This window comes from Manihot esculenta, chromosome 16 (genome assembly GCF_001659605.2).
Source record: "Manihot esculenta cultivar AM560-2 chromosome 16, M.esculenta_v8, whole genome shotgun sequence".
NCBI lineage: Eukaryota > Viridiplantae > Streptophyta > Magnoliopsida > Malpighiales > Euphorbiaceae > Manihot > Manihot esculenta.
In genome coordinates, this window is record NC_035176.2 from 30,323,840 (window position 1) to 30,344,826 (window position 20,987).

A 20,987-nucleotide genomic window follows, 5' to 3' on the forward strand; every position below is an offset into this window, starting at 1 on the left:
TTGCTCTTTCCGAGCTGTACCGACCGACCTGCGAGCTTACTTTCGGTTTACTTTGTCCAATCGAGACTAATCCGACCTCTGAGCTCTATCTGTGTTCAATGATCCGAGCTCTAAGTTTCCTTAACTTTCGATTGTACTTTTTTCGAGCTGAACTGACTGACCTATGAGCTTTGCTTTTAATCAAAAAATGTTGAGCTTCCGACCCATAACTTTGTAAGATTCCGAGGCGTCTTCATCGCGTCGTTCGGGGCTCCTGGCCTTTGCTTAATGATGATCCTTCTTAGGTGATGGGCTGGTCTGACCTTTATCATGCTTCCTCCTGTTTGTCTCCTTGGGCTTTTCTATGACTTATTCTTTTTCCTTGGTTTTTACTGCCTGAGCGGTGATGATGTGCATTTTGCGCGTCAGGTCGTCCTGAGGGAGAGATTCGACTGGAGTTCGGTTTTGAGGTTTTGACAACTTGTTTGTCTTATGCGAATAGCGTGCGGGCCTTCAGCTGATGGGCCATTGTCGTGGGCCTGGCCCTTTGTAGAGGTGGAGAAGCCCAGCGGTCATCTCCTTGCCCCTTTACCTTCTCGCCGGTTACTATCTAACCGTTGAGAGGGTAAACTTCGAGAGCAATTAATGATCGCGCCGCTCCAAGACAAAACCGCTCAGAAGAACGTTCCATCTCATTATTGCCTTTCCCTTCGAATTCTCCCTGTCTTCTGAAGAAAACTCGCTCTCTTCTGCTCTCTGTTTTCCTGCAACTTCTTCTGTTTCTTCCATCTTATTGTGCTTCCAGGTACGCTTCTTTGCTCTTCTATGGAGGGTCCAAAGCTCCCTGATGTCGTTAATACTAGGTCGCATATTACTTCTTCCAACATAACTAAGCACATTTCCCAGAGGCTCTTAGATACTCCTCTGTATCTCATTCGAGCGCCTTTTCAAAACGAAAGGATAGTCCTTCCTAACCCTCCTCCTCCTGGTTTGATTGATCCCCAAAGGGGTCGCTGTATAGTGTTCTTTCTCAAACAGAGGGATTTCGGTCTACCGTTTCCTTTTACCCCTTTCTTTATTGAGGTTTTCGAGTACTTCGGGGTAACCCCTCGGATGTTATCCCCAAATTCTATTTTGTTTCTGTCCTGTTTTGAGTCTATCTGCCTGAGTTGGGGTTTTACCCCCACAGCGTGTCTGTTTGTCACTTTTTTCCGTCTGGTTAGAGCAGTTCAGAATTTTTATTACTTTCCCCCCCGTAGTGGGTTGTCTCTTTTCACGGGCTACAAGGATTCCATAAAGGGATGGGTAGAGAATTTCCTTGTGGTGGAGCTGAAATTAGAGTCCGCCCGATCGTGGGAGGTGGATCTAAGTTGGGAGGAGGTCCATCCGGGTTCCAACGAGCTGCCCCAATTGAGCCTTATTGAGCAGGTGGGGTTGCTTCGACTGACTTCCATTGAAAGGAAGTATGACGTCGAGAAGTGTATGTTCGTGTCCAATTTTAGGGATGTCCGGGACACGGGTATATTGCTTTGTCTAGCGATTCTGTTTCTTCTTTGCTCATGATATCAGAAAGTGTGCTGACTCTATATAATTTCGTGTTTTTTGCAGCTTCTGAGGTTAAAATGGATGACATCAAGTTCCCCAAGAACTTTTTCCTGTCTCGAGACAATATGCACGCAGTTTTCGACGCTTTTTCGGCTGGGCGTTCGGTGTCTGAGGCTGCGGCGGAGGTGGTTCAAGCTGTTTCCTCTAAAAAGGTTAGCCGACCTCCTGCCAAAGCTTCTTCTCGGGCTTCTAAACCAAGCTCGCGCGGCACCAAGTCATGTCGGCCATCTAGCCGTGGTGGATCGAGCTCAACTCTTAAGCCCGCTGAAGGGTCTAAATCTACTCCAGCTTCCTCGGAGGGTGCGAGGGAAACCTCCCTAGCCATTGTGGAGCAGACCCAAGTCGTTGAACAAGTGGAGTCGGGTCTTGTCCATTCTCCTGAAGGGGTGTCAGGGGGAAAATCTAAGTCCCCCGTTACTGAAGACAAGGAGTTCTCTGGGACAGGGATGGAGATCATCCTCATAGAGGACCAAATCCCAGATGTTCCCCCCCAAGATGCCCCTGCCTCTGTGGGGACTGGGCCTGAGGATTCTGAAGGCATTCCACTAAAGCCCGGGGATAAGCGCCCAGCCCCTTCCGGAACATCTTCCCCATCTCCTGCTCGGAAGAAATCCAGGGCTGCCACAGGATCTTCTCCAGCTCTTCCTCCCATTGGGAAGGGGAAAGGTATTCCTGCTATGCCCTTGTTGTCTTCTTCCGACATCGCTCTAAACGCGTCGGACATTACCTCTGAGTCTCCGGCCAGTGCTGTTGCCAAACTTCTTAGAGAGCGAATGTTCGGCGGAATTACCGAGGCCTCTGATTCGCGTCTTCTTGCCCTGACTGGTCTCTTAGCCAGTTTTACCAAGGAACAAGCGTCCTTTCGGTCTCGCTCTCGGGAGGAGCTCGGATCGACAATTAGGGAGATGCTTCTGATGGTAAATTACTTTTCCACTTCTCTTTTAGTTTGCTTTATTTCTTCCTCTTGACGATTGTTATTCCGTGCTAGGTGACGGGCCTCTTTATGGAGGTGGATGCTCGTGATTACTCCTTTCGGGAGTCTGTAGACCGTCGGATTGAAGAGGCACGTCTGGATGAAAATTTGTCTGCAACTAGTGACGCCACGGGTAACCTTGCAGCGGCTCGGGAGCATACCCAGTCCCTCCAGGTAGAGTTGCGCTCTGCGCTGGAGGTTATTAAAAGGGCTGAGGAGAAGGCGGCTGAGACAGCAGAGCACACCAAGTCTTTAGAAGCAGAGCTGTCTCATACTCGCAAGGTCCTCAAGGAGTCTGATGAGAGAGCAGCTGCCGTGGAGGCTCGTTGTGCAGAAGTTTTAAAGCAGCTGTCCTCTATGACGGGGGCCCTTCGAGAGAGAGATGAGGCTGTGAGCCAGAAAACTGAGATCCAGCGTCAATATGAGGCCTTAAAGGCTGATTCTGAAGGACTGCAGGCTCACCTGGAGGAGGTGAAAGCTCAGAAGGAAGGAGCCCTAGCTCGGGTGGAGGTCCTTGAGCAGGAGTTGAGTACGAGCTCTGATCGTATCAGGGACCTGGCTTCGTCGGCTGAAGAGTTCAACCTTCACCACCAACAGCTCAAGCATGAAGTCAGGACCTTGGAACGTAAGTGTTCAGCCCTGCTCAAGGTAGTAAAACATGTTGAAGACAGGGCTCAGCTAGAGCGTGAGCAATGTATAGCGGAGTATCAAGAGTCTGATGAACTGAAGAGGAAGATCGAGCAGGCCTGTGAGGTTCACCTTCAGGACTACAAAGATTCTTCTGAATTGAAGGCGTTTGTAACTGAGGCTTGCGAAGCACATCTTGATGAATATAAAGCTTCCGCTGAGATGGGGTCGGCTATTTTTAAGAAAGCCTTCCGTATGTACGTAACCGGTTACAATCGTGGTTTAAGGGAAGCTAGACACGCTCCTGATATTCCTTTGGAAAAGCTTCGTAAGCCCGAATTGGACTCGGATGGCGAGCCGGTGTTATATGGGGAAGATGATTTCCCTATGCCCAGAGGGGATTGTCGCATCGTAGGCCGGTCCTCTGTGTCTTCTTCAGAAGAATCCGAGTCGGAGGGGGAGGACGAGGAAGTTCCTGGGTCAGAGGGAGATGACCCTAATTCTGAGAAGGAGGACCCCCACCTAGGGTCAGAGATTGCCCCTGTTGTTAATGTTGAGAGGCCTGATCCAAAGGAGGCCGTGCTTCCTCCAGATGTAGCTGTAAATAAAGATAGTGTAGGCGAGGATGTTCTCACAGATGTGAGTCCTTTGAGGACTATTTTTCCTTCTACTTCGTCCGAAAAATAGATTGTAAAAGCTATTTTAATGAAACTTTGATTCCTTTTTTCTTGAACTACTCTTGTTCTTCATATCTATATCTGCTTTTCATACTTGTAATATTTGCACTAAGTATTCTCATTTATAAGCTCTTTTTCCACTGAGTCAGTCTTAAGTTGTGAGCTCAGTTCTCGGCTAATTATCTGAGAGATCAAATCTCATATCTTTTAATGGCGACTAGCATGTTTGTTTTTCTGTTTTTAACCCTTTCTTCTTGATTGTGACTTCGGATGTTTGTTCTAGACAAACTGATTTGGGCTTTGAGTATAGCCTTTTTACCTTCATTTATCTTCCTGCTGGTTTCTTCGTTTATGAGCCTTTTTATAGAGGGAGCTCGGCTTTTCGCTCGGCCTTTATACTTCGAGCGTTAGGGTACAGGACTATCCGAACTGGGAGCTCGGCCCAGGCTTTAAGTATTAGCAGTCATTTCGAGGTCGGTGTTTTTTAGCTGTTATGCCCTGAACCCCTTCAAGAGGTCGGAACCCCTTTGGGAGGTCGGAATCTGATTTTTGCTTGATAGCTTTGAGTCCTTCTTTTTTGTGAAGCTGGAACAGTATTGTTATAAGTTGTCCCTGCATATGATATGAGAAGTTTGTACTTTGGGAGGTTTTTGGGACCACCGACCGGTCTTGTTTTTTTTTTCCGGGAGTTCTTAGGGGATCCCGGTTTTCATGCTCTGGGAGGTCCTTTAAGGTCCTCACCGGCCATTTTTGTTCCGAGGTGACTTCGGGGCCCCGCCGGCTGTCTTTTGCTTCAGGAGATCTTACGGGATCCTGATCTTTTTTGTTCCGGGGTGACCTCGGGGCACTGCCGGCAGCTTTTGCGCCAGGAGATCTTATGGGATCCTGGTTATTTTTGTTCCGGGGTGACCTCGGGGCCCCGCCAGCTGCCTTTGCGCCAGGAGATCTTACGGGATCCTGGTTATTTTTGTTCCGGGGTGACCTCGGGGCCCCGCCGGTTGCTTTTGCGCCAGGAGATCTTACGGGATCCTGGTTATTTTTGTTCCGGGATGACCTCGGGGCCCCGCCGGCTGCTTTTGCGCCAGGAGATCTTACGGAATCCTGGTTATTTTTATTCCGAGGTGACCTCGGGGCCCCGCCGGCAGCTTTTGCGCCAGGAGATCTTACGGGATCCTGGTTATTTTTGTTCCGGGGTGACCTCGGGGCCCCACCGGCTGCTTTTGCGCCAGGAGATCTTACGGGATCCTGGTTATTTTTGTTCTGGGGTGACCTCGGGGCCCCGCCGGCAGCTTTTGCGCCAGGAGATCTTACGGGATCCTGGTTATTTTTGTTCCTTCTTGAGGTTTTGCACAATATTCAGGCACATTGGCCTTACTGTCGCTTCGTCATCTCAGCTGGTTTTGTGTCTAACTAAGGTCTTGTTTTCCAAGGGGTCTCTCTGAGCCCTATTCGTTCTTTTTCACGGAGGAGTATTATTCACAAAGATAATCACATTGTATAAACAATTTTATTCACTCATGTGTGTCAGAATACAATGTTTTTCTTTACAAATATATTAAGGGAAATACCTCTTTAAGTGCTGGATGTTCCAAGCGTGGGCTCAGGGTTTCCTTGCATATCTTCAATCCGGTATACCCCTGACTTGACCACTTTTGTCACCCTGAATGGACCTTCCCAGGTCGGTGCTAACTTGCCCGCGGCCGCTCTTTTCCCTGTAGCTTCTAGGTTTCTTAATGCCAGGTCTCCCACTTTCAAGCTTCTCTCTCTGACCTTTTGGTTGTAATATCGTGCTGCCCGTTGTTGATAAGCAGCAGTTCGGATTTGGGCTTCTTCCCTAACTTCTTCAAGAGTATCTAGGTTGCTTCTTAACTTGTCCCCGTTAGTGTCTTCACTAACGAATTGGACTCGGTGAGTGGGAATCTGCAACTCGACTGGGACTACGGCCTCCGTGCCATAAGCAAGTGCAAAGGGTGTTTCTTTAGTGGGTGCTCTGGGAGTGGTTCGGAGTGCCCACAGGATACTGTTGAGTTCTTCAGCCCAATTCTCCTTTGCGCCATCTAGCCGTTTCTTTAACCCTTGGAGGATAGCTCTGTTAGTGACTTCTGTTTGGCCATTAGTTTGAGGATGGGCCACAGAGGAGAATTTGTGCCATATGCCCATGTTCGTCGTGAAGGCTCTGAAGGTACTGCAGTCAAATTGTCTGCCATTGTCTGAGATAAGCACTCTAGGTATGCCGAATCTACAGATGATATGCCCCCACACGAAATCTATCATCTTGCGAGCTGTGATTGTGGCTATCGCTTCTGCCTCTGGCCATTTTGAAAAGTATTCTACAGCCACCACTACGAATTTCCTTTGCCCCGTAGTCTTGGGGAATGGTCCCAGGATATCGATTTCCCATTGTGAGAAAGGCCATGGACTGGATATGCTTGCTTGAGGAGTGGCAGGGGTTCTGATGGCATTAGCAAATCTCTGACATACGTCGCACTTCCGGACAAACTCTTCTGCTTCTTTTTTAACAGTGGGCCAATAGTATCCTTGCCTGAATACTTTGTTGGCTAATGTTCCTGCTCCCTCGTGGGCTCCACACATGCCTCTATGTATCTCTTCCATTACCTTTGTAGCCTCTTCCGGGATCACACATCGGAGCCATGGACTGGATTTTCCTTTTCTGTATAAGGTCCCCCTTATTGCTTGATAGTTAGTGTAACGACCCGAAAATCGGACTGCTACCGGCGCTAGGATCCGGGTCGACTTAAGGCCGCCGGGACTCGTAGCAAGCCAAACATACATCCTGGAAACCTGTTTAATCCCATACATGATCAAGAACATACATAAAAATTAAAACTTTTCTTTCATACATTCTATCATATACCAAACTCAACCTGTGCATGCACTCAACATAATCATAATCATAAACTTTGGCCCCTCTATGGGATCTCATCAATGCCCCCGATAGGTGGCATAACATGTGTTGAGTTGGCTAAATATAGACATCAATAAACATAAGATCATGTAATAAAAAGGGATTACAACATCTATAGGGTCAAGCACATATTCTAATCCTCAATATCTTTATACATAACATGACTGTTCAACTTTACATCATCATACAATTTATCATGTCCACTTTCTAACTATTACAAACATAAGACTTTACTCTTCTTGACTTCTCTGTCTAGCCCGAACCTGCAATCCTGGGGGATTAGGGAAAAGGGGTGAGCTACAAGAGCCCAGTGAGCAGAATAGTAGAAAACAATATTTAAAAATCTCATGCCATCATGTAATGCAACACATCACAACTAATCACATCTCGGATGGTATTGTCACCAATAGTCCTCTACATAATCCAACTGTGCCGGGACGTAGAATGGGTACAACCGGTCTTTCTCTTAACATAACATATCATACAGTCCAACTGTGCCAGGGACGTAGAATGGGTACAACCTGGACTTCCATACCATCTCATGCCGTAGCATCATCATACCATATGAGGACTAAAGGATCATTCAATAACCAATCCACATCAACATCATAAATGCAATGCAACATATTCGTGAATTCTAATGCAAACAACCTAATATATCTCATGGCATTCATGATGCGTGAATCATGCTAAAACTGGTTTATTTATTTAAAGCATAAAAGTCATTCCACTCACCTCTGGCTGAAGCTCTACTGACTCAGAAGCAGCTGAACTCACTGCTGGGGTCCTCGGTTCCTCGGGTCCGAACCTACACAGGCAGACTCAAATGAGGGACCAAACAACTAGAACATTACTCTGAAAACATCCCCCAAAAACCCCCTAAAACACCTCAAAACAATCATGCAAAAACATACAAAGGAAGGCAGAACAGGGCAGGTTCGGCGGCACCTTCGACGGCCGAAAGTCCCTTCAGAGCCGAAACCCAGGCAGGTTCGGCGGCACCTTCGGCGGCCGAAAGTCCCAGACAGAGACGAAAGTCTCTTTTCGGGGGCAACTTCGGCAGCCGAAAGGCCTGCCTCCCCAGCCATGTTCGGCGGCCGAAAGTTCCTTCGGCTGCCGAACCTGGTTTCTGCCAAAGGGCAGAAACTTGGCTCCTTTATGCACATTTGCCTCCCAAATCCTTCAACATGCATTTAACTCATCCAAACCATGCAAATATACATACATTGGCTCCTAGGGGCTTCAAACTAACTTAAACCCCAACTACAACACACAACAACAACTCAAATCCAACATACATGCTCAAAATATAACATTAACTCAAAAACCTACTATGAGCTAAACATGCATTCTACCCCATAGATCTTACATAAAACTTACTTTAAACATAAAATGAGCTTAAGATCGGCTCTTACCTCTTGAAGATTGAGAGAGAGACGTCCTAAACTCGAAGGTGGGAGATTTTGAGTTCTTGAACCTCAAAGCTCCAAAACTTGCTTTAAACTCGAAAATCTTCAAAACAAAGCAAAATCTTGTGAAAAACTTGAAAGATTTGAAGGAAAGAACTCAAGGATGGTGAGGAATGGCGGAAGGACTCACCTTGGCCGAAAATGGGGAAAAAAAGCTCGCCCGTTTTCGGCTAAGGGACCCTTTTATAGTGGCTGGCCAGGCCACGTTCGGGGGCCGAAAGTGCCTCCGCATGCATGCCATGTTCGGCGGCCGAACTTGAGGTTCGGCGGCCGAACCTGGACTTTCCTCACTTATGCCTTCGGGGGCCTAAAGCACTCCCGAAGTGCATGCACGTTCGGTGGCCGAACTTTGAGTTTCGGCGGCCGAACCTGAGTTTCCTCCAAGGGTGTTTTTATTCAAAAACTCATTTCCTCTTTACTTAAAATCATCAAAAACATTAAAACATTTTATGAAAACATGTTTCTACCCTACTAGAGGCTTCCGACATCCGAGATTCCACCGGACGGTAGGAATTCCGATACCGGAGTCTAGCCGGGTATTACAGTTAGCGGCACGGGCTGCTATCTTTCTGGCTTCATCTTTATCTTCGGGGAGCTCACCCTTTTCCAAGTATCTCAGGTATGGGGTCATCCAAGTTGGGCTTTGTTCTACCTGCAATATTGTGTTAGTTTTATTAAAAGTAGGTGTATGGACCTGTTGTATGTATACTTCATCGGGAAGCTGTTCCAGTTCTTCTCTGGATAATCGGCTGAGCAAATCTGCTTCCTCATTTTCCTCTCGGGGTATTCTTTGAAACTTGATGGTTACTCCTCGACCCATGAGCTCGGCTTCCAAAGTTTTTACTTTATTAAGGTAGTTCTGCATGACGGGGTCTCTAGCCTGATATACTCCCGTCACCTGGTTGATCACTAGCTGAGAGTCGCTATTCACCTCGAGGTCGGTTACCCCTACCTCCAAAACTACCAACATTCCATTCACCAGGGCTTCATATTCTGCTACATTATTCGAGGCTTTGAACTCTAGACGTAGGGCGTAACACACCTTAAACTCCTCTGGCCCCTTGAGCATTATTCCGGCACCATTGCCCTCAGTGCTTGATGCTCCGTCTACATATAGCTTCCAGTTAAATTCTGGATGAGGCTCCCCCTCACATTGCTGTCTTGCTGTCCCTGAGGATGATCCTCCCTACACCTCGTTGAATGAGCACTCTGCTATGAAGTCAGCCAAAGCTTGGGATTTTATAGCTGTCCTGGGTCGATACTCTAGACAGTAAGGGCTGATCTCGACGGACCAAGCCAACATCCGACCTGAAGTTTCCGGCCTGCGTAGAATCTTCTTCAAGGGTTGGTCTGTCATCACAACTCCTTGGTGGCCCTCCAAGTAAACCTTGAATTTCCGAACTGCTAGCAATAGGGCGTAAGCCATTTTTTCAATGTTTGAGTATCTGACCTCGGTATCTCTGAGTACTTTGCTGACGTAAAAGACGGGTTTCTGCTCCCCCTCTTCCACCCTCACTAATACTGCGCTGACTGCTTGTTCTGAGGCCGCCAAGTATATCAGAAGTTCCTCTCCTTTTACAGGGCTGCTGAGTACATGGGGCGAGCTAAGATATTTCTTAAGCTCTGCGAAGGCTTTTTTGCAGTCTTCCGTCCACTCGAAGTTCGGTACTTTCCTCAACTTTTGGAAGAACGGCAAGCACTTTTCTGCCGATCTTGACATGAATCGGTTGAGCGCCACTACTCTCCCAGTTAGTCTCTGGACGTCCTTTACACAGGTCGGCTCTGGCATAGTCAATATGGCTTCCACCTTCTCCGGATTAGGCTCGATGCCTTTTTCGCTTACCATGAATCCCAGGAATTTTCCTCCTCAAATAAAGAAAGCACACTTTGCTGGGTTCAACTTCATTCTGTACTGGTTTAATACCCCGAATACTTCCCTCAAGTCTGCCATATGTTGTTGGAAGTTTGGGCTTTTGACCACTATATCATCTACGTAAACTTCTACATTCCTGCCAATCTGATTTTTGAAGATTTTATTCATCAATCTTTGGTACGTTGCCCCGGCATTCCTCAATCCGAATGGCATAGCTCTGTAGCAATAAGTCCCATCTTCAGTTATAAACGAGGTCTTTTCCTCATCCGACCTTTCCATTGGGATTTGATGATAACCAGACATAACATCCAAAGAAGACATATAATCAAAACCGGCCGTAGAGTCGACCATTTTATTAATGTCAGGAAGTGGATAACAATCTTTAGGGCAGGCCTTATTTAGGTCAGTAAAATCTATGCACATCCTATATTTGCCATTGGCTTTTTTGACTAATACAGGATTTGCTAACCACTGTGGGTACATAACCTCCCTAATAAAGCCTGCCTCCTCAAGTTTCTGCACCTCTTCCCTGGTGGCCTGCTGCTTCTCTCTTCCTACTACTCTCTTCTTCTGTTTTACTGGCTTGGCTTCGGGGAGTACATTCAGCTTGTGTGTCATTACCGTGGGGTCAATTCCAGGCATGTCGGAGGGCTTCCAGGCGAAACTAGACGCATGACCTCGGATCAGGGCCATGACTTCAGCTTTTTATTCTTTAGTGAGGCCGGCATTGAGACTGAAAACTTTTTCTGCCTCTGCTTTCGATAAAGGGAATATCTCCAGCTCCCCCACCGATTCTGTCCTGGCTTCTGTTTTCTCATCCCGAACCTCTAGAACTTCCGAATCAAGAGCTTCTCCAGTGGAGCTCGGTTCTGCTACTGTGGCCAAGTATACTGCTCTTGCCTCTTCCTGGCTGCCCCGGACAATTCCCACTCCTTCTTCTGTTGGAAATTTGAGCGCCAAATACCTGATACTGGTGACCGCTTCGAAATTGAACAGCGCAGGCCTCCCCAAGATCACATTATAGCTTAACGGAAGTTTGACCACTAAAAATACCTCGTGGTGAGTACGAGTTCTGGGTGCTTCGCCCAAGGTGAGAGCCAGCTTCACCTTCCCTTCTACGACCACCGGTACTCCTCCGATCCCCTTGATTGGTGCTTGGTCTCGGACCAACTGTTCTTCCGGAATTCCCATCTGCTGAAAAACCCGGTGTGGTAGCAAGTTGACTTTGCTCCCGTCATCCACTAAGACCTTCTTTACTCGATAATTATGAATGACGGCTTCAATGACGAGCGCGTCATCATGGGGCATCTGAATACCCTGAGCATCTTCTGAAGAGAAGGTGATTGTCATGGGAGAGTGGTCAACGATCTGCATAACCTCGGTGCTGCTGGTCTCTCCCTCCCGATTTCTCTTCTTCCCTCGGTGGCCCATCGTCCTCCCGTTCCTCCTACAATCATGTTGATGGTCCCACTGGATCCATCGTTCACTGGTCCCGCTCCTGTTCTCCTCGGTGCCTGAACTGCCGGGCTGGATTGAGGCCTTTGTCCCTCTGATTTCTTTATAAAATTCTTTAGGTGCCCCCTCTTTATCAACCTCTCGATCTCTGCTATCAACTGGAAGCAGTTGTTGGTATCGTGGCCATGCGTCCGATGATATTGACAGTATTTGTCAGGATTCCGATGATCTGCTTCCGACTTCATGGGTTTGGGCCACTGGAGAAAATCCTTATCCTGGACAGCCATGAGCACCTCGGCTCTGGACGCATTTAATGGAGTCGGCTTTTCAGGGACCCAAGGGGGAGGCAACCTTGGCTCAAGGGCCCGTGGAGGGGGAGGCCTTTGATCCCTTCGCTCCCAAGCCTGCTTGTACGGTTCGGGCCTCTTGCCGTGGTTCCTTTCATATTTCTCCGGCCTCCTTTCTTCTGAGGCTTTTTCTTTTCCTGCCATCCTTTTGGCAAATCGGCTCGTTACTAAGGCGTCATCCTGCCTTATATACTTCTCCGCTCTCTGCATCAGCTCGGCCAGGGATGTGGGAGGCTTCCTGCTCAAGGAACCGAAGAACTCAGCGGAGGTCGTTCCCTTTTGCATTGCCTCTACCGCCCTTCCTTCATCAAGATCGGGAATCTGCAGGGCCTCCGTATTGAAACGAGCGACATACTCTCTGAGTGATTCACCCTCTCTCTGCCTTACTGTCTCCAAGTAGCTCGTCCTCCTCTCCGCTGGCACTCCGGCTATGAATCGACTGATGAAGCGAATGGCTAGGTCTCCGAAACTCCTGATGCTTCCGGCCTCAAGGCTGTTGAACCACGCCCGCGCTGGTCCCGAGAGCGTCGTTGGGAATACTTTACACATTAAGGCATCAGATAGAGTTTGCAACTCCATGAAGGTCTTATAGTTCATGACGTGCTCCCTCGGGTTACCAGTTCCATCATAAGCCGCCATTGATGGCATCATGAACTTCTTAGGGACAGTCTCTTGCTGCACCCACTTGGAGAAAGGGGAAGAAGTAGGCAAAGAGGTTTGGCTTTGGTCTTTCTTACCTAACTCGGCGAGGAGCTGTTCTCTCAGTTTCTTCAACTTTTGGTCCACCTTCTCGTCTTCTGGGCTAGGTTTTTTCTCCAGGTGGTACTCCTCCTCCTCTGCTTCAGTTCCCGTCCACCCGGTTATTTCGGCGGAATAGTTATCCACCTCCTCATTTTCTATCATCTCTCTCGCCCTCCTCCCATGGATTCGGGCCTCCGGTCCTTCCTCTTCGCCGGCTCTTCTCCCTCTTTCTTCAGTATCGCGGCTGCTGGTTTGAAGACGGTCAGGTGCAGGTCGGGGGTCATTGGTCTGAGGTTCCTCTACAACCGGGAGTGTATTTGCTGGGGTGTTGAGGCCTCTCTGCTGCATGATCTGCCCCAACCAGTGGGCTGTATTCTATAACTGGAGAGCCATGTTTTGAAGATCTTGGTTAGACAAGGTAACAGCGGGAGTATTCCCTGCCAAACTTGGCGAGGGATTAAGAGGAACAGGCGTTTGGTTGTTTAATGTCGTAGGACTAGAAAAGGAGAATTGTTGCCCATCTTGGGCAGAGCTTAGGTCATTTGGGACGTTAAGGTTACTTTCTTGGTGATTAGCCATCGTGGATCTCAGTGGGTTTTGTTAAGAGTGAAAACTCCGGTGATGAACAGATCTCCGTCGTTTCCCACAGACAGCGCCAATTGATGATCTGAGATCCAATAGAATAGGGTTTTACAAGGGTTTTTGTATTGAATCCTAAAACTCTTTCTTTCTGAGGAGGGGACTCCCTTTTATCCATTTCGTCTTGCTTGCTGGTGACGTGTAAAGGTCTCTCCAGGATTGGGCCACGCGTCTCTGCCATACAGATTCGGGCGTACGAGGGTATCAGGCGCCTGCCCCATGCGTAACGGCCTCTGATTCTCCCTGTGCGTACGTTCGGACGGATCTGCCAGGCTGTCTGGTGAGTATCATTCTGGATACTGGGTCGGGCCGAGAGTTGGGCCAGAGAGGAAAGGGCCTGTTTTGCGCGGACTGAATCCATCTGGGTGAGGAGGCTTGGTCGAGCCCAGCCTTGGAAGTTAGATGAGCCAGACCTGCTTTGGGTGCCAAGTACGTGGGCCTTTACTTTATGGGGCTTAGGTTGTGGTCGAGACTCTGGACCGGGATGAAGGAATTCAGCGGTCATCACCAGTAAAATTACAATTTTTAAAATTTTAAACTGAAAAATCATATCAAAAATTTTATGAAGTCCAATATTAATTTTATTGATCTATTCTGTTTTAATTTTTTGCTATAAATTGAGCTAAAACTATACAAGCGAACTTGAACGGATAATCGAGTTATATACATATTTTTATAATTTTTTAAAAATATTATATACTATAAACAGAATTATTTTTATTTTTATATAATAATATATATTTTATAATTATAAACCATTTACATACTATTATTATATTTTATTCATCTATTTTTTTTAATAACCTTAATTATAAAAAGGGCAACGCGTAAGAAACATAATAATAACTTCAGATGCCATGAGAAAATAGAGAGGGGGGGGGGGGGGGGGGGAGCGAGTGTCTTTTCTTCTTTTTTCACTCTGACAAAAAGCATTTTTGCTGGCATGATAAAGGTTAAAAAGATTAAAATACAAAGGCCACGCGAGAAATTGACGTCTGAAAATCACCCTTTTCCACCTCATTTGAAAAATGCTAAAGCTGCAACTTTGCAGTTGATTTTGTTTCCGAAGCTGACAATTGACATAAATCAAAAAGATTAATGCGGTGCACACGAGTGCATGTGGTGGCGATATCCCTTTCTCAACAAAAAAAAAAATTTAATAAACGCCACACCTGCTCCTTCTCGTGCGCCTGCAGCCCACTGCGTCACGTGCCTTTCTGTTCTCTTGTTTTTAAATTTCCACGCGCTCTCCCGACATTTTTCTAATGATTTCAATTATTTATCGAAATTAATTTAAAATTTTCAATTTAATCTAAAAAATTGAAAAATTTTACCTTATTGAAATTAAACCAATGAAAAAAAGAAAAAAAGAAAAAAATTGAGGATATGCACGAAAGCAGTTGAAATAATGTAGATCATAAACTAATCAAATTATTAATTATTATTATTATTATATGCATCGTTCTTTAAACCCAATCAAATCCAGTTGTGAACAAATTATTGTGGTGTAGGCCTACCATAACAGCCATGGGACAAACAAGCATCCAATACTTCCCTTAAATGCAACCAATTGGAAGCAGGGACGAAAATTCCAGTTGGATATTATGTTTGTGTTCATAATCTAATTAGAAAAATACAAGCGTACAGCGTATATACATAGTGTACGTAGAGGTTGCCAACCTTATGTGACCAAATATGCAGCCTTCTATTAAGGCAAGCGTCGCTGGAGGTGGCCGCCATCCATATTGGTAGTTAAAAGAAATATTAATATTTTATTTTTAAATTATAATTTAATAAATATTTTAAATTTTTAAAATTTTTTAATAATTTTATAAGAAAAGAATTTAAATAAATTGTTATAAAATCATTTTGCTTTTAACTCGAAATCGGTATGTGTTAACCGTGGAAAGCCTAGTGGTAAGAGACGGTGGGTGGTCCTGAATATTGCACCGTGGTGTTGGTAGAAAATAGAATCCAAAATTGTCAAGTGTGGCAAAGGATATGTTGTTTGGTTGGTGAGAAACACAGCCACTGTTGCTTTCTGGCCAAATGCTATAGTGGGATTTTTTGTTTGTTTGTAATATTTGTAGTCTAAGATTATCTAGGTGTGGAGTATAAATCTATCTCACACCAAACATTCTTTCTCCATTATCATCCATTTTTAAAAAGCTTTTCTGCCATACTCGGAATGCTATTTTATCATCATCAATATATTCCATTAAAAAATAAATAAATATGAAATTGGCTATAATATATGAAAAAATTTTAGATAAATCAAATTTATTGTAGATTTAAAAGACACTAAAATAGATTTTATTAATTTTTTTTATGAGAAATCTATTTATTTTGTATCTTAAAAATATGAGATAAATATTTTTTTTTACGACATATTGTATGGAATCAACTAAAAAATAAATTATTGTTTGAATATAAATTATATTCTTTTGTTTTAAGCATTAAAAACAATTTAAATTAAAATTTTATGAATTTCTTAATTCTTATTATGGCATAATTTAAAAAGTAATGTGCAAATGCATCCTTCCTTTTACATCCTTTTTCTTATATTTTAGTAAAAAACAGTGGAAAAAATATAAATATATTATCTTAAATTTTTCGGACAATAAATAGTGATAGTCCAAAGTATTTTCACACTGAGAAAAGAGAGATCTTGGCTTTAGTATTCATCCTTGTTTTAGTTGAGTTTCTTTTCTTTTTGGTTGTGGGTACAATTGAGATGCACTGTATATAAGTCAACTATGATAAACTCTTGAGGGTCGATGGTGTTAGCACTTATATAAAAATTATTTTATGCACCTGATATATATCTATTTAGTAAGGAGGAGATCTAATGAGGTGTTCATATGTGAACACTTAACAGTAGTTCAATTTAACGGGTGAATTGTTGATTTATAATTGGCTCAGTTGAACTCTTTAGTATTACGGAGATAATTTGTAAAATAGAAAGGAGTTCATTAGGAATGTCTTCGACGGAGGTTATCCTCTAACGCTCAGATTAGATCGTTGCTATAAGGAAAAAATAAAAATAAATAAAATAATAAAAAATCTTCAAGAAATCTTCAAAAGGCCTTCGTTTGAAGAATGTATATGTGAGGGGATTAACTCCTTTTGGGTCTAAACTCCTCGAGAAGAGAGATTCTCTTTCTGGTGATGTTCTTTAATTGATATATCAAAGAGACAGTTGGTCTTCACTTATAGAGAACTGCTCGCTCCTAGAGAGAAGTGGATTTTCTGGTGGTTAAGAGAGAAAAATATTGTTGTTGTTTTTTATTCCATCATTGAAGTGGGTTTTTGAATATCCCATCCGATTGGATGGTGCCGTGGCGCGACAAGTATATTAGGTGGCTGGTAGATGTCAGATCAATATTGAGTTGTTGAGCCCATATCCTTCAGCAAGCGTGTTAAGTGGCTGACAGACATCAAATCAATATTGAACCGTTGAGCCCATACTTTTGGTAGACGTATTAAGTAATTGGACAGCCTTTCTGCATGCTTGATTAGTATTTCAGAGAGAGTTGGAGGGGACCAACTATTGTACAGAGGTCGTTTGATTCGCCTTAATTTTATCAAGTTGTATTCGATTTGTACGATTTTTCTTAAAGTTAATGGTTTTTATATTTATTTCTAGCACATGATTCGAGCATTGAGATGATCGCTCATCTTGTTTCTTTGATTCCTTATACGTTGATATTTCTTTCCTCTCGATTAGATTTGGTGAAGAAGATAAATTGTCTGTTTTAATCATTTTTTTATATATTATCAATGATTAACTAATAAAATATTTTTAATTTAAATTTGAATGTGCATATACCTTGATACGTGTAAAATTTTTCAACCCATATACCACGAAGCCCAACTTCTTTTACTTTTGAAATCACTCAAATTTTTTAAAAAAATAAATTATTTTAATTAAAAATAATAAGCCACTTCCTAATATTTAACAAAATGATAATAACATTTTATTAAAACTAAGAACTATTATTTTAATTTTGAAAAAGAAACTATTTAAACTTAAATTAAAAATTAAAATTTAATTTAATTAAAAAATAGAATTTACCTTATTTAAAAAAAAATTTCCCAAAAGATTTGAGGGCATTTTCAAACTTTATTCCGACGACTTTAATACAAGCTAAAATTTGCTTTTTATCACTTTCTTAGGTGAAAAGTTAGTTTGGATTTTTGCTAGCTATAATATCTGATGCCTGCTGTATTTTGACTTGTGAGATTCTTCATGTGCGACCCTACTTGTCTCCATTTCTTCTACCATTATTTAGTGTATGCGACATTGTGATCATTCTTAGATTACCACTCCTCACTTTTCTTCTTTTTCACATTTTCTTCCTTTGAAAACTTGCATAATATCTTACCATTGAAAAATTTTATCAACTCACTTATATCGAGATAAATAGTCGATAAATATTTATTAAAAATATTTTTCAGACTGATCAAATGCGAATGTGATTTAATTTTTATACCGAATTTGAAATCACTGATTGGATATTAGGATTTTCTATTAGAATTAATGTCATGGATTAGGGAGGGATGGGTATTGAAAGGCAAAGGGGAAATTTTTGAAACCCTCCATTGTAATCATTTTTCTTAAGGTGGGTCAAATTTGCTTGAGAGGTTGAGGCCATGTGCTAAGGCTGTGAAAAAGCAAGGACATTAATTCATATGGGGGGTAAGATTTCTGTCTACTTTTTTTTCTTTCACCTTTTTATGAATTGCTTTATTTGTTTCACTGTTTTTCACTGCCCTATTCCATTTTCTTTCTTTCTAAACAGAATCTGAAATAATTGATTAACAGAATAAGTTATTTGATTAAGTAATTGATTTCCCATACAAATAATTTACATTGATTGATTGATTTCACAATGAACTACAGCATTAAGCCATTAGCAATTGCTTGATTTGTTTTCAAACTTGTAGTTTCATAAACTGGTAGCTCTTCTCTGTACCTTCCAATTCCAATGAGATGATCTAGCTCGAAAAGATCAGAGCTTGAGCAACTCTCATCATCATCTTCTTCTTCATCATCGCTGTCTTCATGATTTTCAACATAACTGTGAAAACCCCTGAAATCAAATTCACTGATATTCTTCTTCTGATACTTCCTGATGTAATTTGCTCCTTTAACAACATCTCCTTTCAGAGAAGAACTCTTGGCAATTTTTTGAGGAATCGGCATTGGCATCAACCCAGGATCATCTTCATAGATACATTTATGACCACAAGGCCTAGAATCCTCATCAACAATCACAGTAACAGGATAAAATCTCACTGACCTTTTGCTTCTGTTGCTCTGTTTTCCTCTTGAAGGTGGCGTTTTGCTTAAACAAGATCTCGAAAATGATGTAACTGAAGAACATGCAGATTTTGATTTTCGCTCGGAACTCACATCATCTACGGCTCCAATGGAACAAAGTTTCACCTTCTTCCCACTCCCTGAGTTGAAAATAGAATTCAGAAAGCTGGCAATGCGACCCCCTGGTGAAATTGGTTGCTTTACTTTCTTTAATTCTCCATAGATTTTCAGTGCTCGTAGCTTTGTCTTTGTAAATCCTCCTTCACACTTTGGCTTCTGTTGTTTTTCTGAAAGTGGGTTGATTCTCTGTGGAGTTAAGATTGATACCCTTGTTGAATTTTCCTTGACACTCGACTCTGCTTCAGATGACGAGAACACTCCACCGCCACTTCCTCCTGCACCAGAGCTGGAATCTGAAGAAGAGGAAGTAGAATTAGAATGCAGAGAACCACGAGTGCTTTGCTTCTCCATCCAACTTTCAATCATGATATCTCTTCGAAGATCTGCTTCAAGAAACGCATCACGTCGGGCGGCAGTAGAAACAGATTTGGCAGTGCTCTGTTTCTTGATCATCTTAGTTTCTCTATACTGACTGAAAAATTCCTCTTCACCGCCATTGGGTTCATCAATCGAACGATAAATAGCATCAAGAAGGGAAGAAGAAAAAGATGGAGTTCGTCTCCTTTGAGGAAATGTATTCTCCATTTCCCTGGAAGACCTGTCCTTCTTATACATGTTCATAGAAAGAGAGTTAGAGTTTTCAGCTGGGGTTATAAAGAGAAGCAAGCAAAGAAGAAAGAAGATCAGAAGACAAGGAGATTTAGTTTAAGGAAGTTATGAGGTATAGTGTCTGCTGAGAGAATGTCAAAAGCTGCAAGACACATTAATAGAATGGCAACTAGGTCATGTGAAGCAGAGAGAGAGAGAGAGAGAGTAGAGAAATTTCCTTGTTGGGTTTTGCTCTGTAGGCGAAGATGTGGTGTGTTTATGTACGGCAGAGCTTTGAATAATGAAGAAATGAGAGAAGGCAAGAAGAACAAGAAAATGAAAAGAATTGGCCAGAAAAAGCAGAGAAAGGAAAGATTTTAAAGGAAAGGGCGCGCGTGCGGGTAAATTATAGTTGGGAGATTGACAGGGTGGGAGTTGAGGAATTGCTTTTCTTTCATCACTTTACTCTCTGTTTTTCGGTTAATTTTTTAATTTTTTTTTACTGAGATAGTAAAAAAAAATTTTAAAAAAAAATAAAAATATTGGTATTGTAATGATGATGATTGGAGAAACTTGGGGTAACTGAAAATTAATTATAGCACAATGTGAGGTGAAATAAAAGTTGTTTTTCTTCATTTTTTCACTAGATCTTGTCATAAGTCTCTTCACAAGCTTTTATTTTATTTTATTTTTTAAATTTTATTTGCTTTTTTTCTTGTGAACAAGTTAATTAGAAAGGTGTTGCTGCAAGTGATTGTTGGAATTTTTTTATTTTTTTTTCTGTTTAAATGGGTATGCTTTGGTTACAGTGGTAAGTTCAGGAATGACTTGTGTGTTTCAAACATTGGAGGGTTAATTATGATTAGTCACTTATTCTTTTTCAAGGGATCATTATGAGTAAATCTTACCCAGATGGTGATATGGAATTTTTAGTTATTAAAATGATTAAAAATTGATGTTATGTTTTTCAGTTGCAACATTTTTTTTCTTTTTTTTTAAAAAGAATTTAGCTGTAACAAATTTGAAAATATAAAAATTCATTGGGTATAAATTTAATTAACTTAATGTTACCAAGAACATAAAAATATATAATTTTATTTTGGTCATAAAAATATATTAAATTGGTAATGCCAAAATAATTTTAAGACTCTCAAATTTAAATGTTTTTTTTTTCTACCAGTAGGAGTGGAGTATAGTGCATGACTCAAAAAAATCATAAAAAAAGTAAATTAAGAAAATAAAATTTCTCAAAAAATTAAAAAATTTTGAATTAATATTAAAAAAATAAAATTTTTGGTTCAAATAAACTCCTATTTTAAATATTAATATCAGTTCTTTGTGCATTAAAACATAAAATTAGATTTTCGTAATGATAAAATTTATCTTAAAGCAAAAAAGGGAAGAAAAAAAAAAAGGGACTTTGTGGAACATTCTCCGATCCACATAGTTTCCTTCGTGGGCTAAGTGGATGCCTTTACTAGAAAAATACAAACATGAAAGCCCATTATGGAGAATAAGAAGTGGGCCTGTCACTCACTCCATCGACGATATCATTGCCCGCTCAGCCGCCCGCATCGCTCGATCGGCGTCTATTTCGCCATGGTCCGTTTTTAGTCATTGAATGAAATGCTAAGTTCTATTTCTA

At 42.5% G+C, this 20,987-nt stretch overlaps 2 protein-coding genes across 2 annotated transcripts; one reads left to right on the top strand and one right to left on the bottom strand.

The window, feature by feature from the left end:
• Nucleotides 1-1,593: 1,593 nt before the first annotated feature.
• LOC122722096 lies at nt 1,594-3,871 on the top strand. Its single transcript, XM_043951757.1, has 2 exons — nt 1,594-1,947; nt 3,172-3,871. The coding sequence occupies exon 2, from the start codon at nt 3,407-3,409 to the stop codon at nt 3,869-3,871; it is 465 nt and encodes a 154-aa protein (XP_043807692.1). The 5' UTR covers nt 1,594-1,947; nt 3,172-3,406.
• Nucleotides 3,872-18,129: 14,258 nt separating this feature from the next.
• LOC110603525 (protein BIG GRAIN 1-like C) lies at nt 18,130-19,699 on the bottom strand. The gene has a single exon (XM_021741277.2). The coding sequence runs from the start codon at nt 19,373-19,375 to the stop codon at nt 18,209-18,211; it is 1,167 nt and encodes a 388-aa protein (XP_021596969.1). The 5' UTR covers nt 19,376-19,699; the 3' UTR covers nt 18,130-18,208.
• Between the last annotated feature and the right edge of the window lie 1,288 nt (nt 19,700-20,987).

Coding starts and splice junctions, on each gene's coding strand:
- LOC122722096 (XM_043951757.1), top strand. CDS start 3,407: ATGGGGTCGGCTATTTTTAAGAAAGCCTTCCGTATGTACGTAACCGGT.
- LOC110603525 (XM_021741277.2), bottom strand. CDS start 19,375: ATGAACATGTATAAGAAGGACAGGTCTTCCAGGGAAATGGAGAATACA.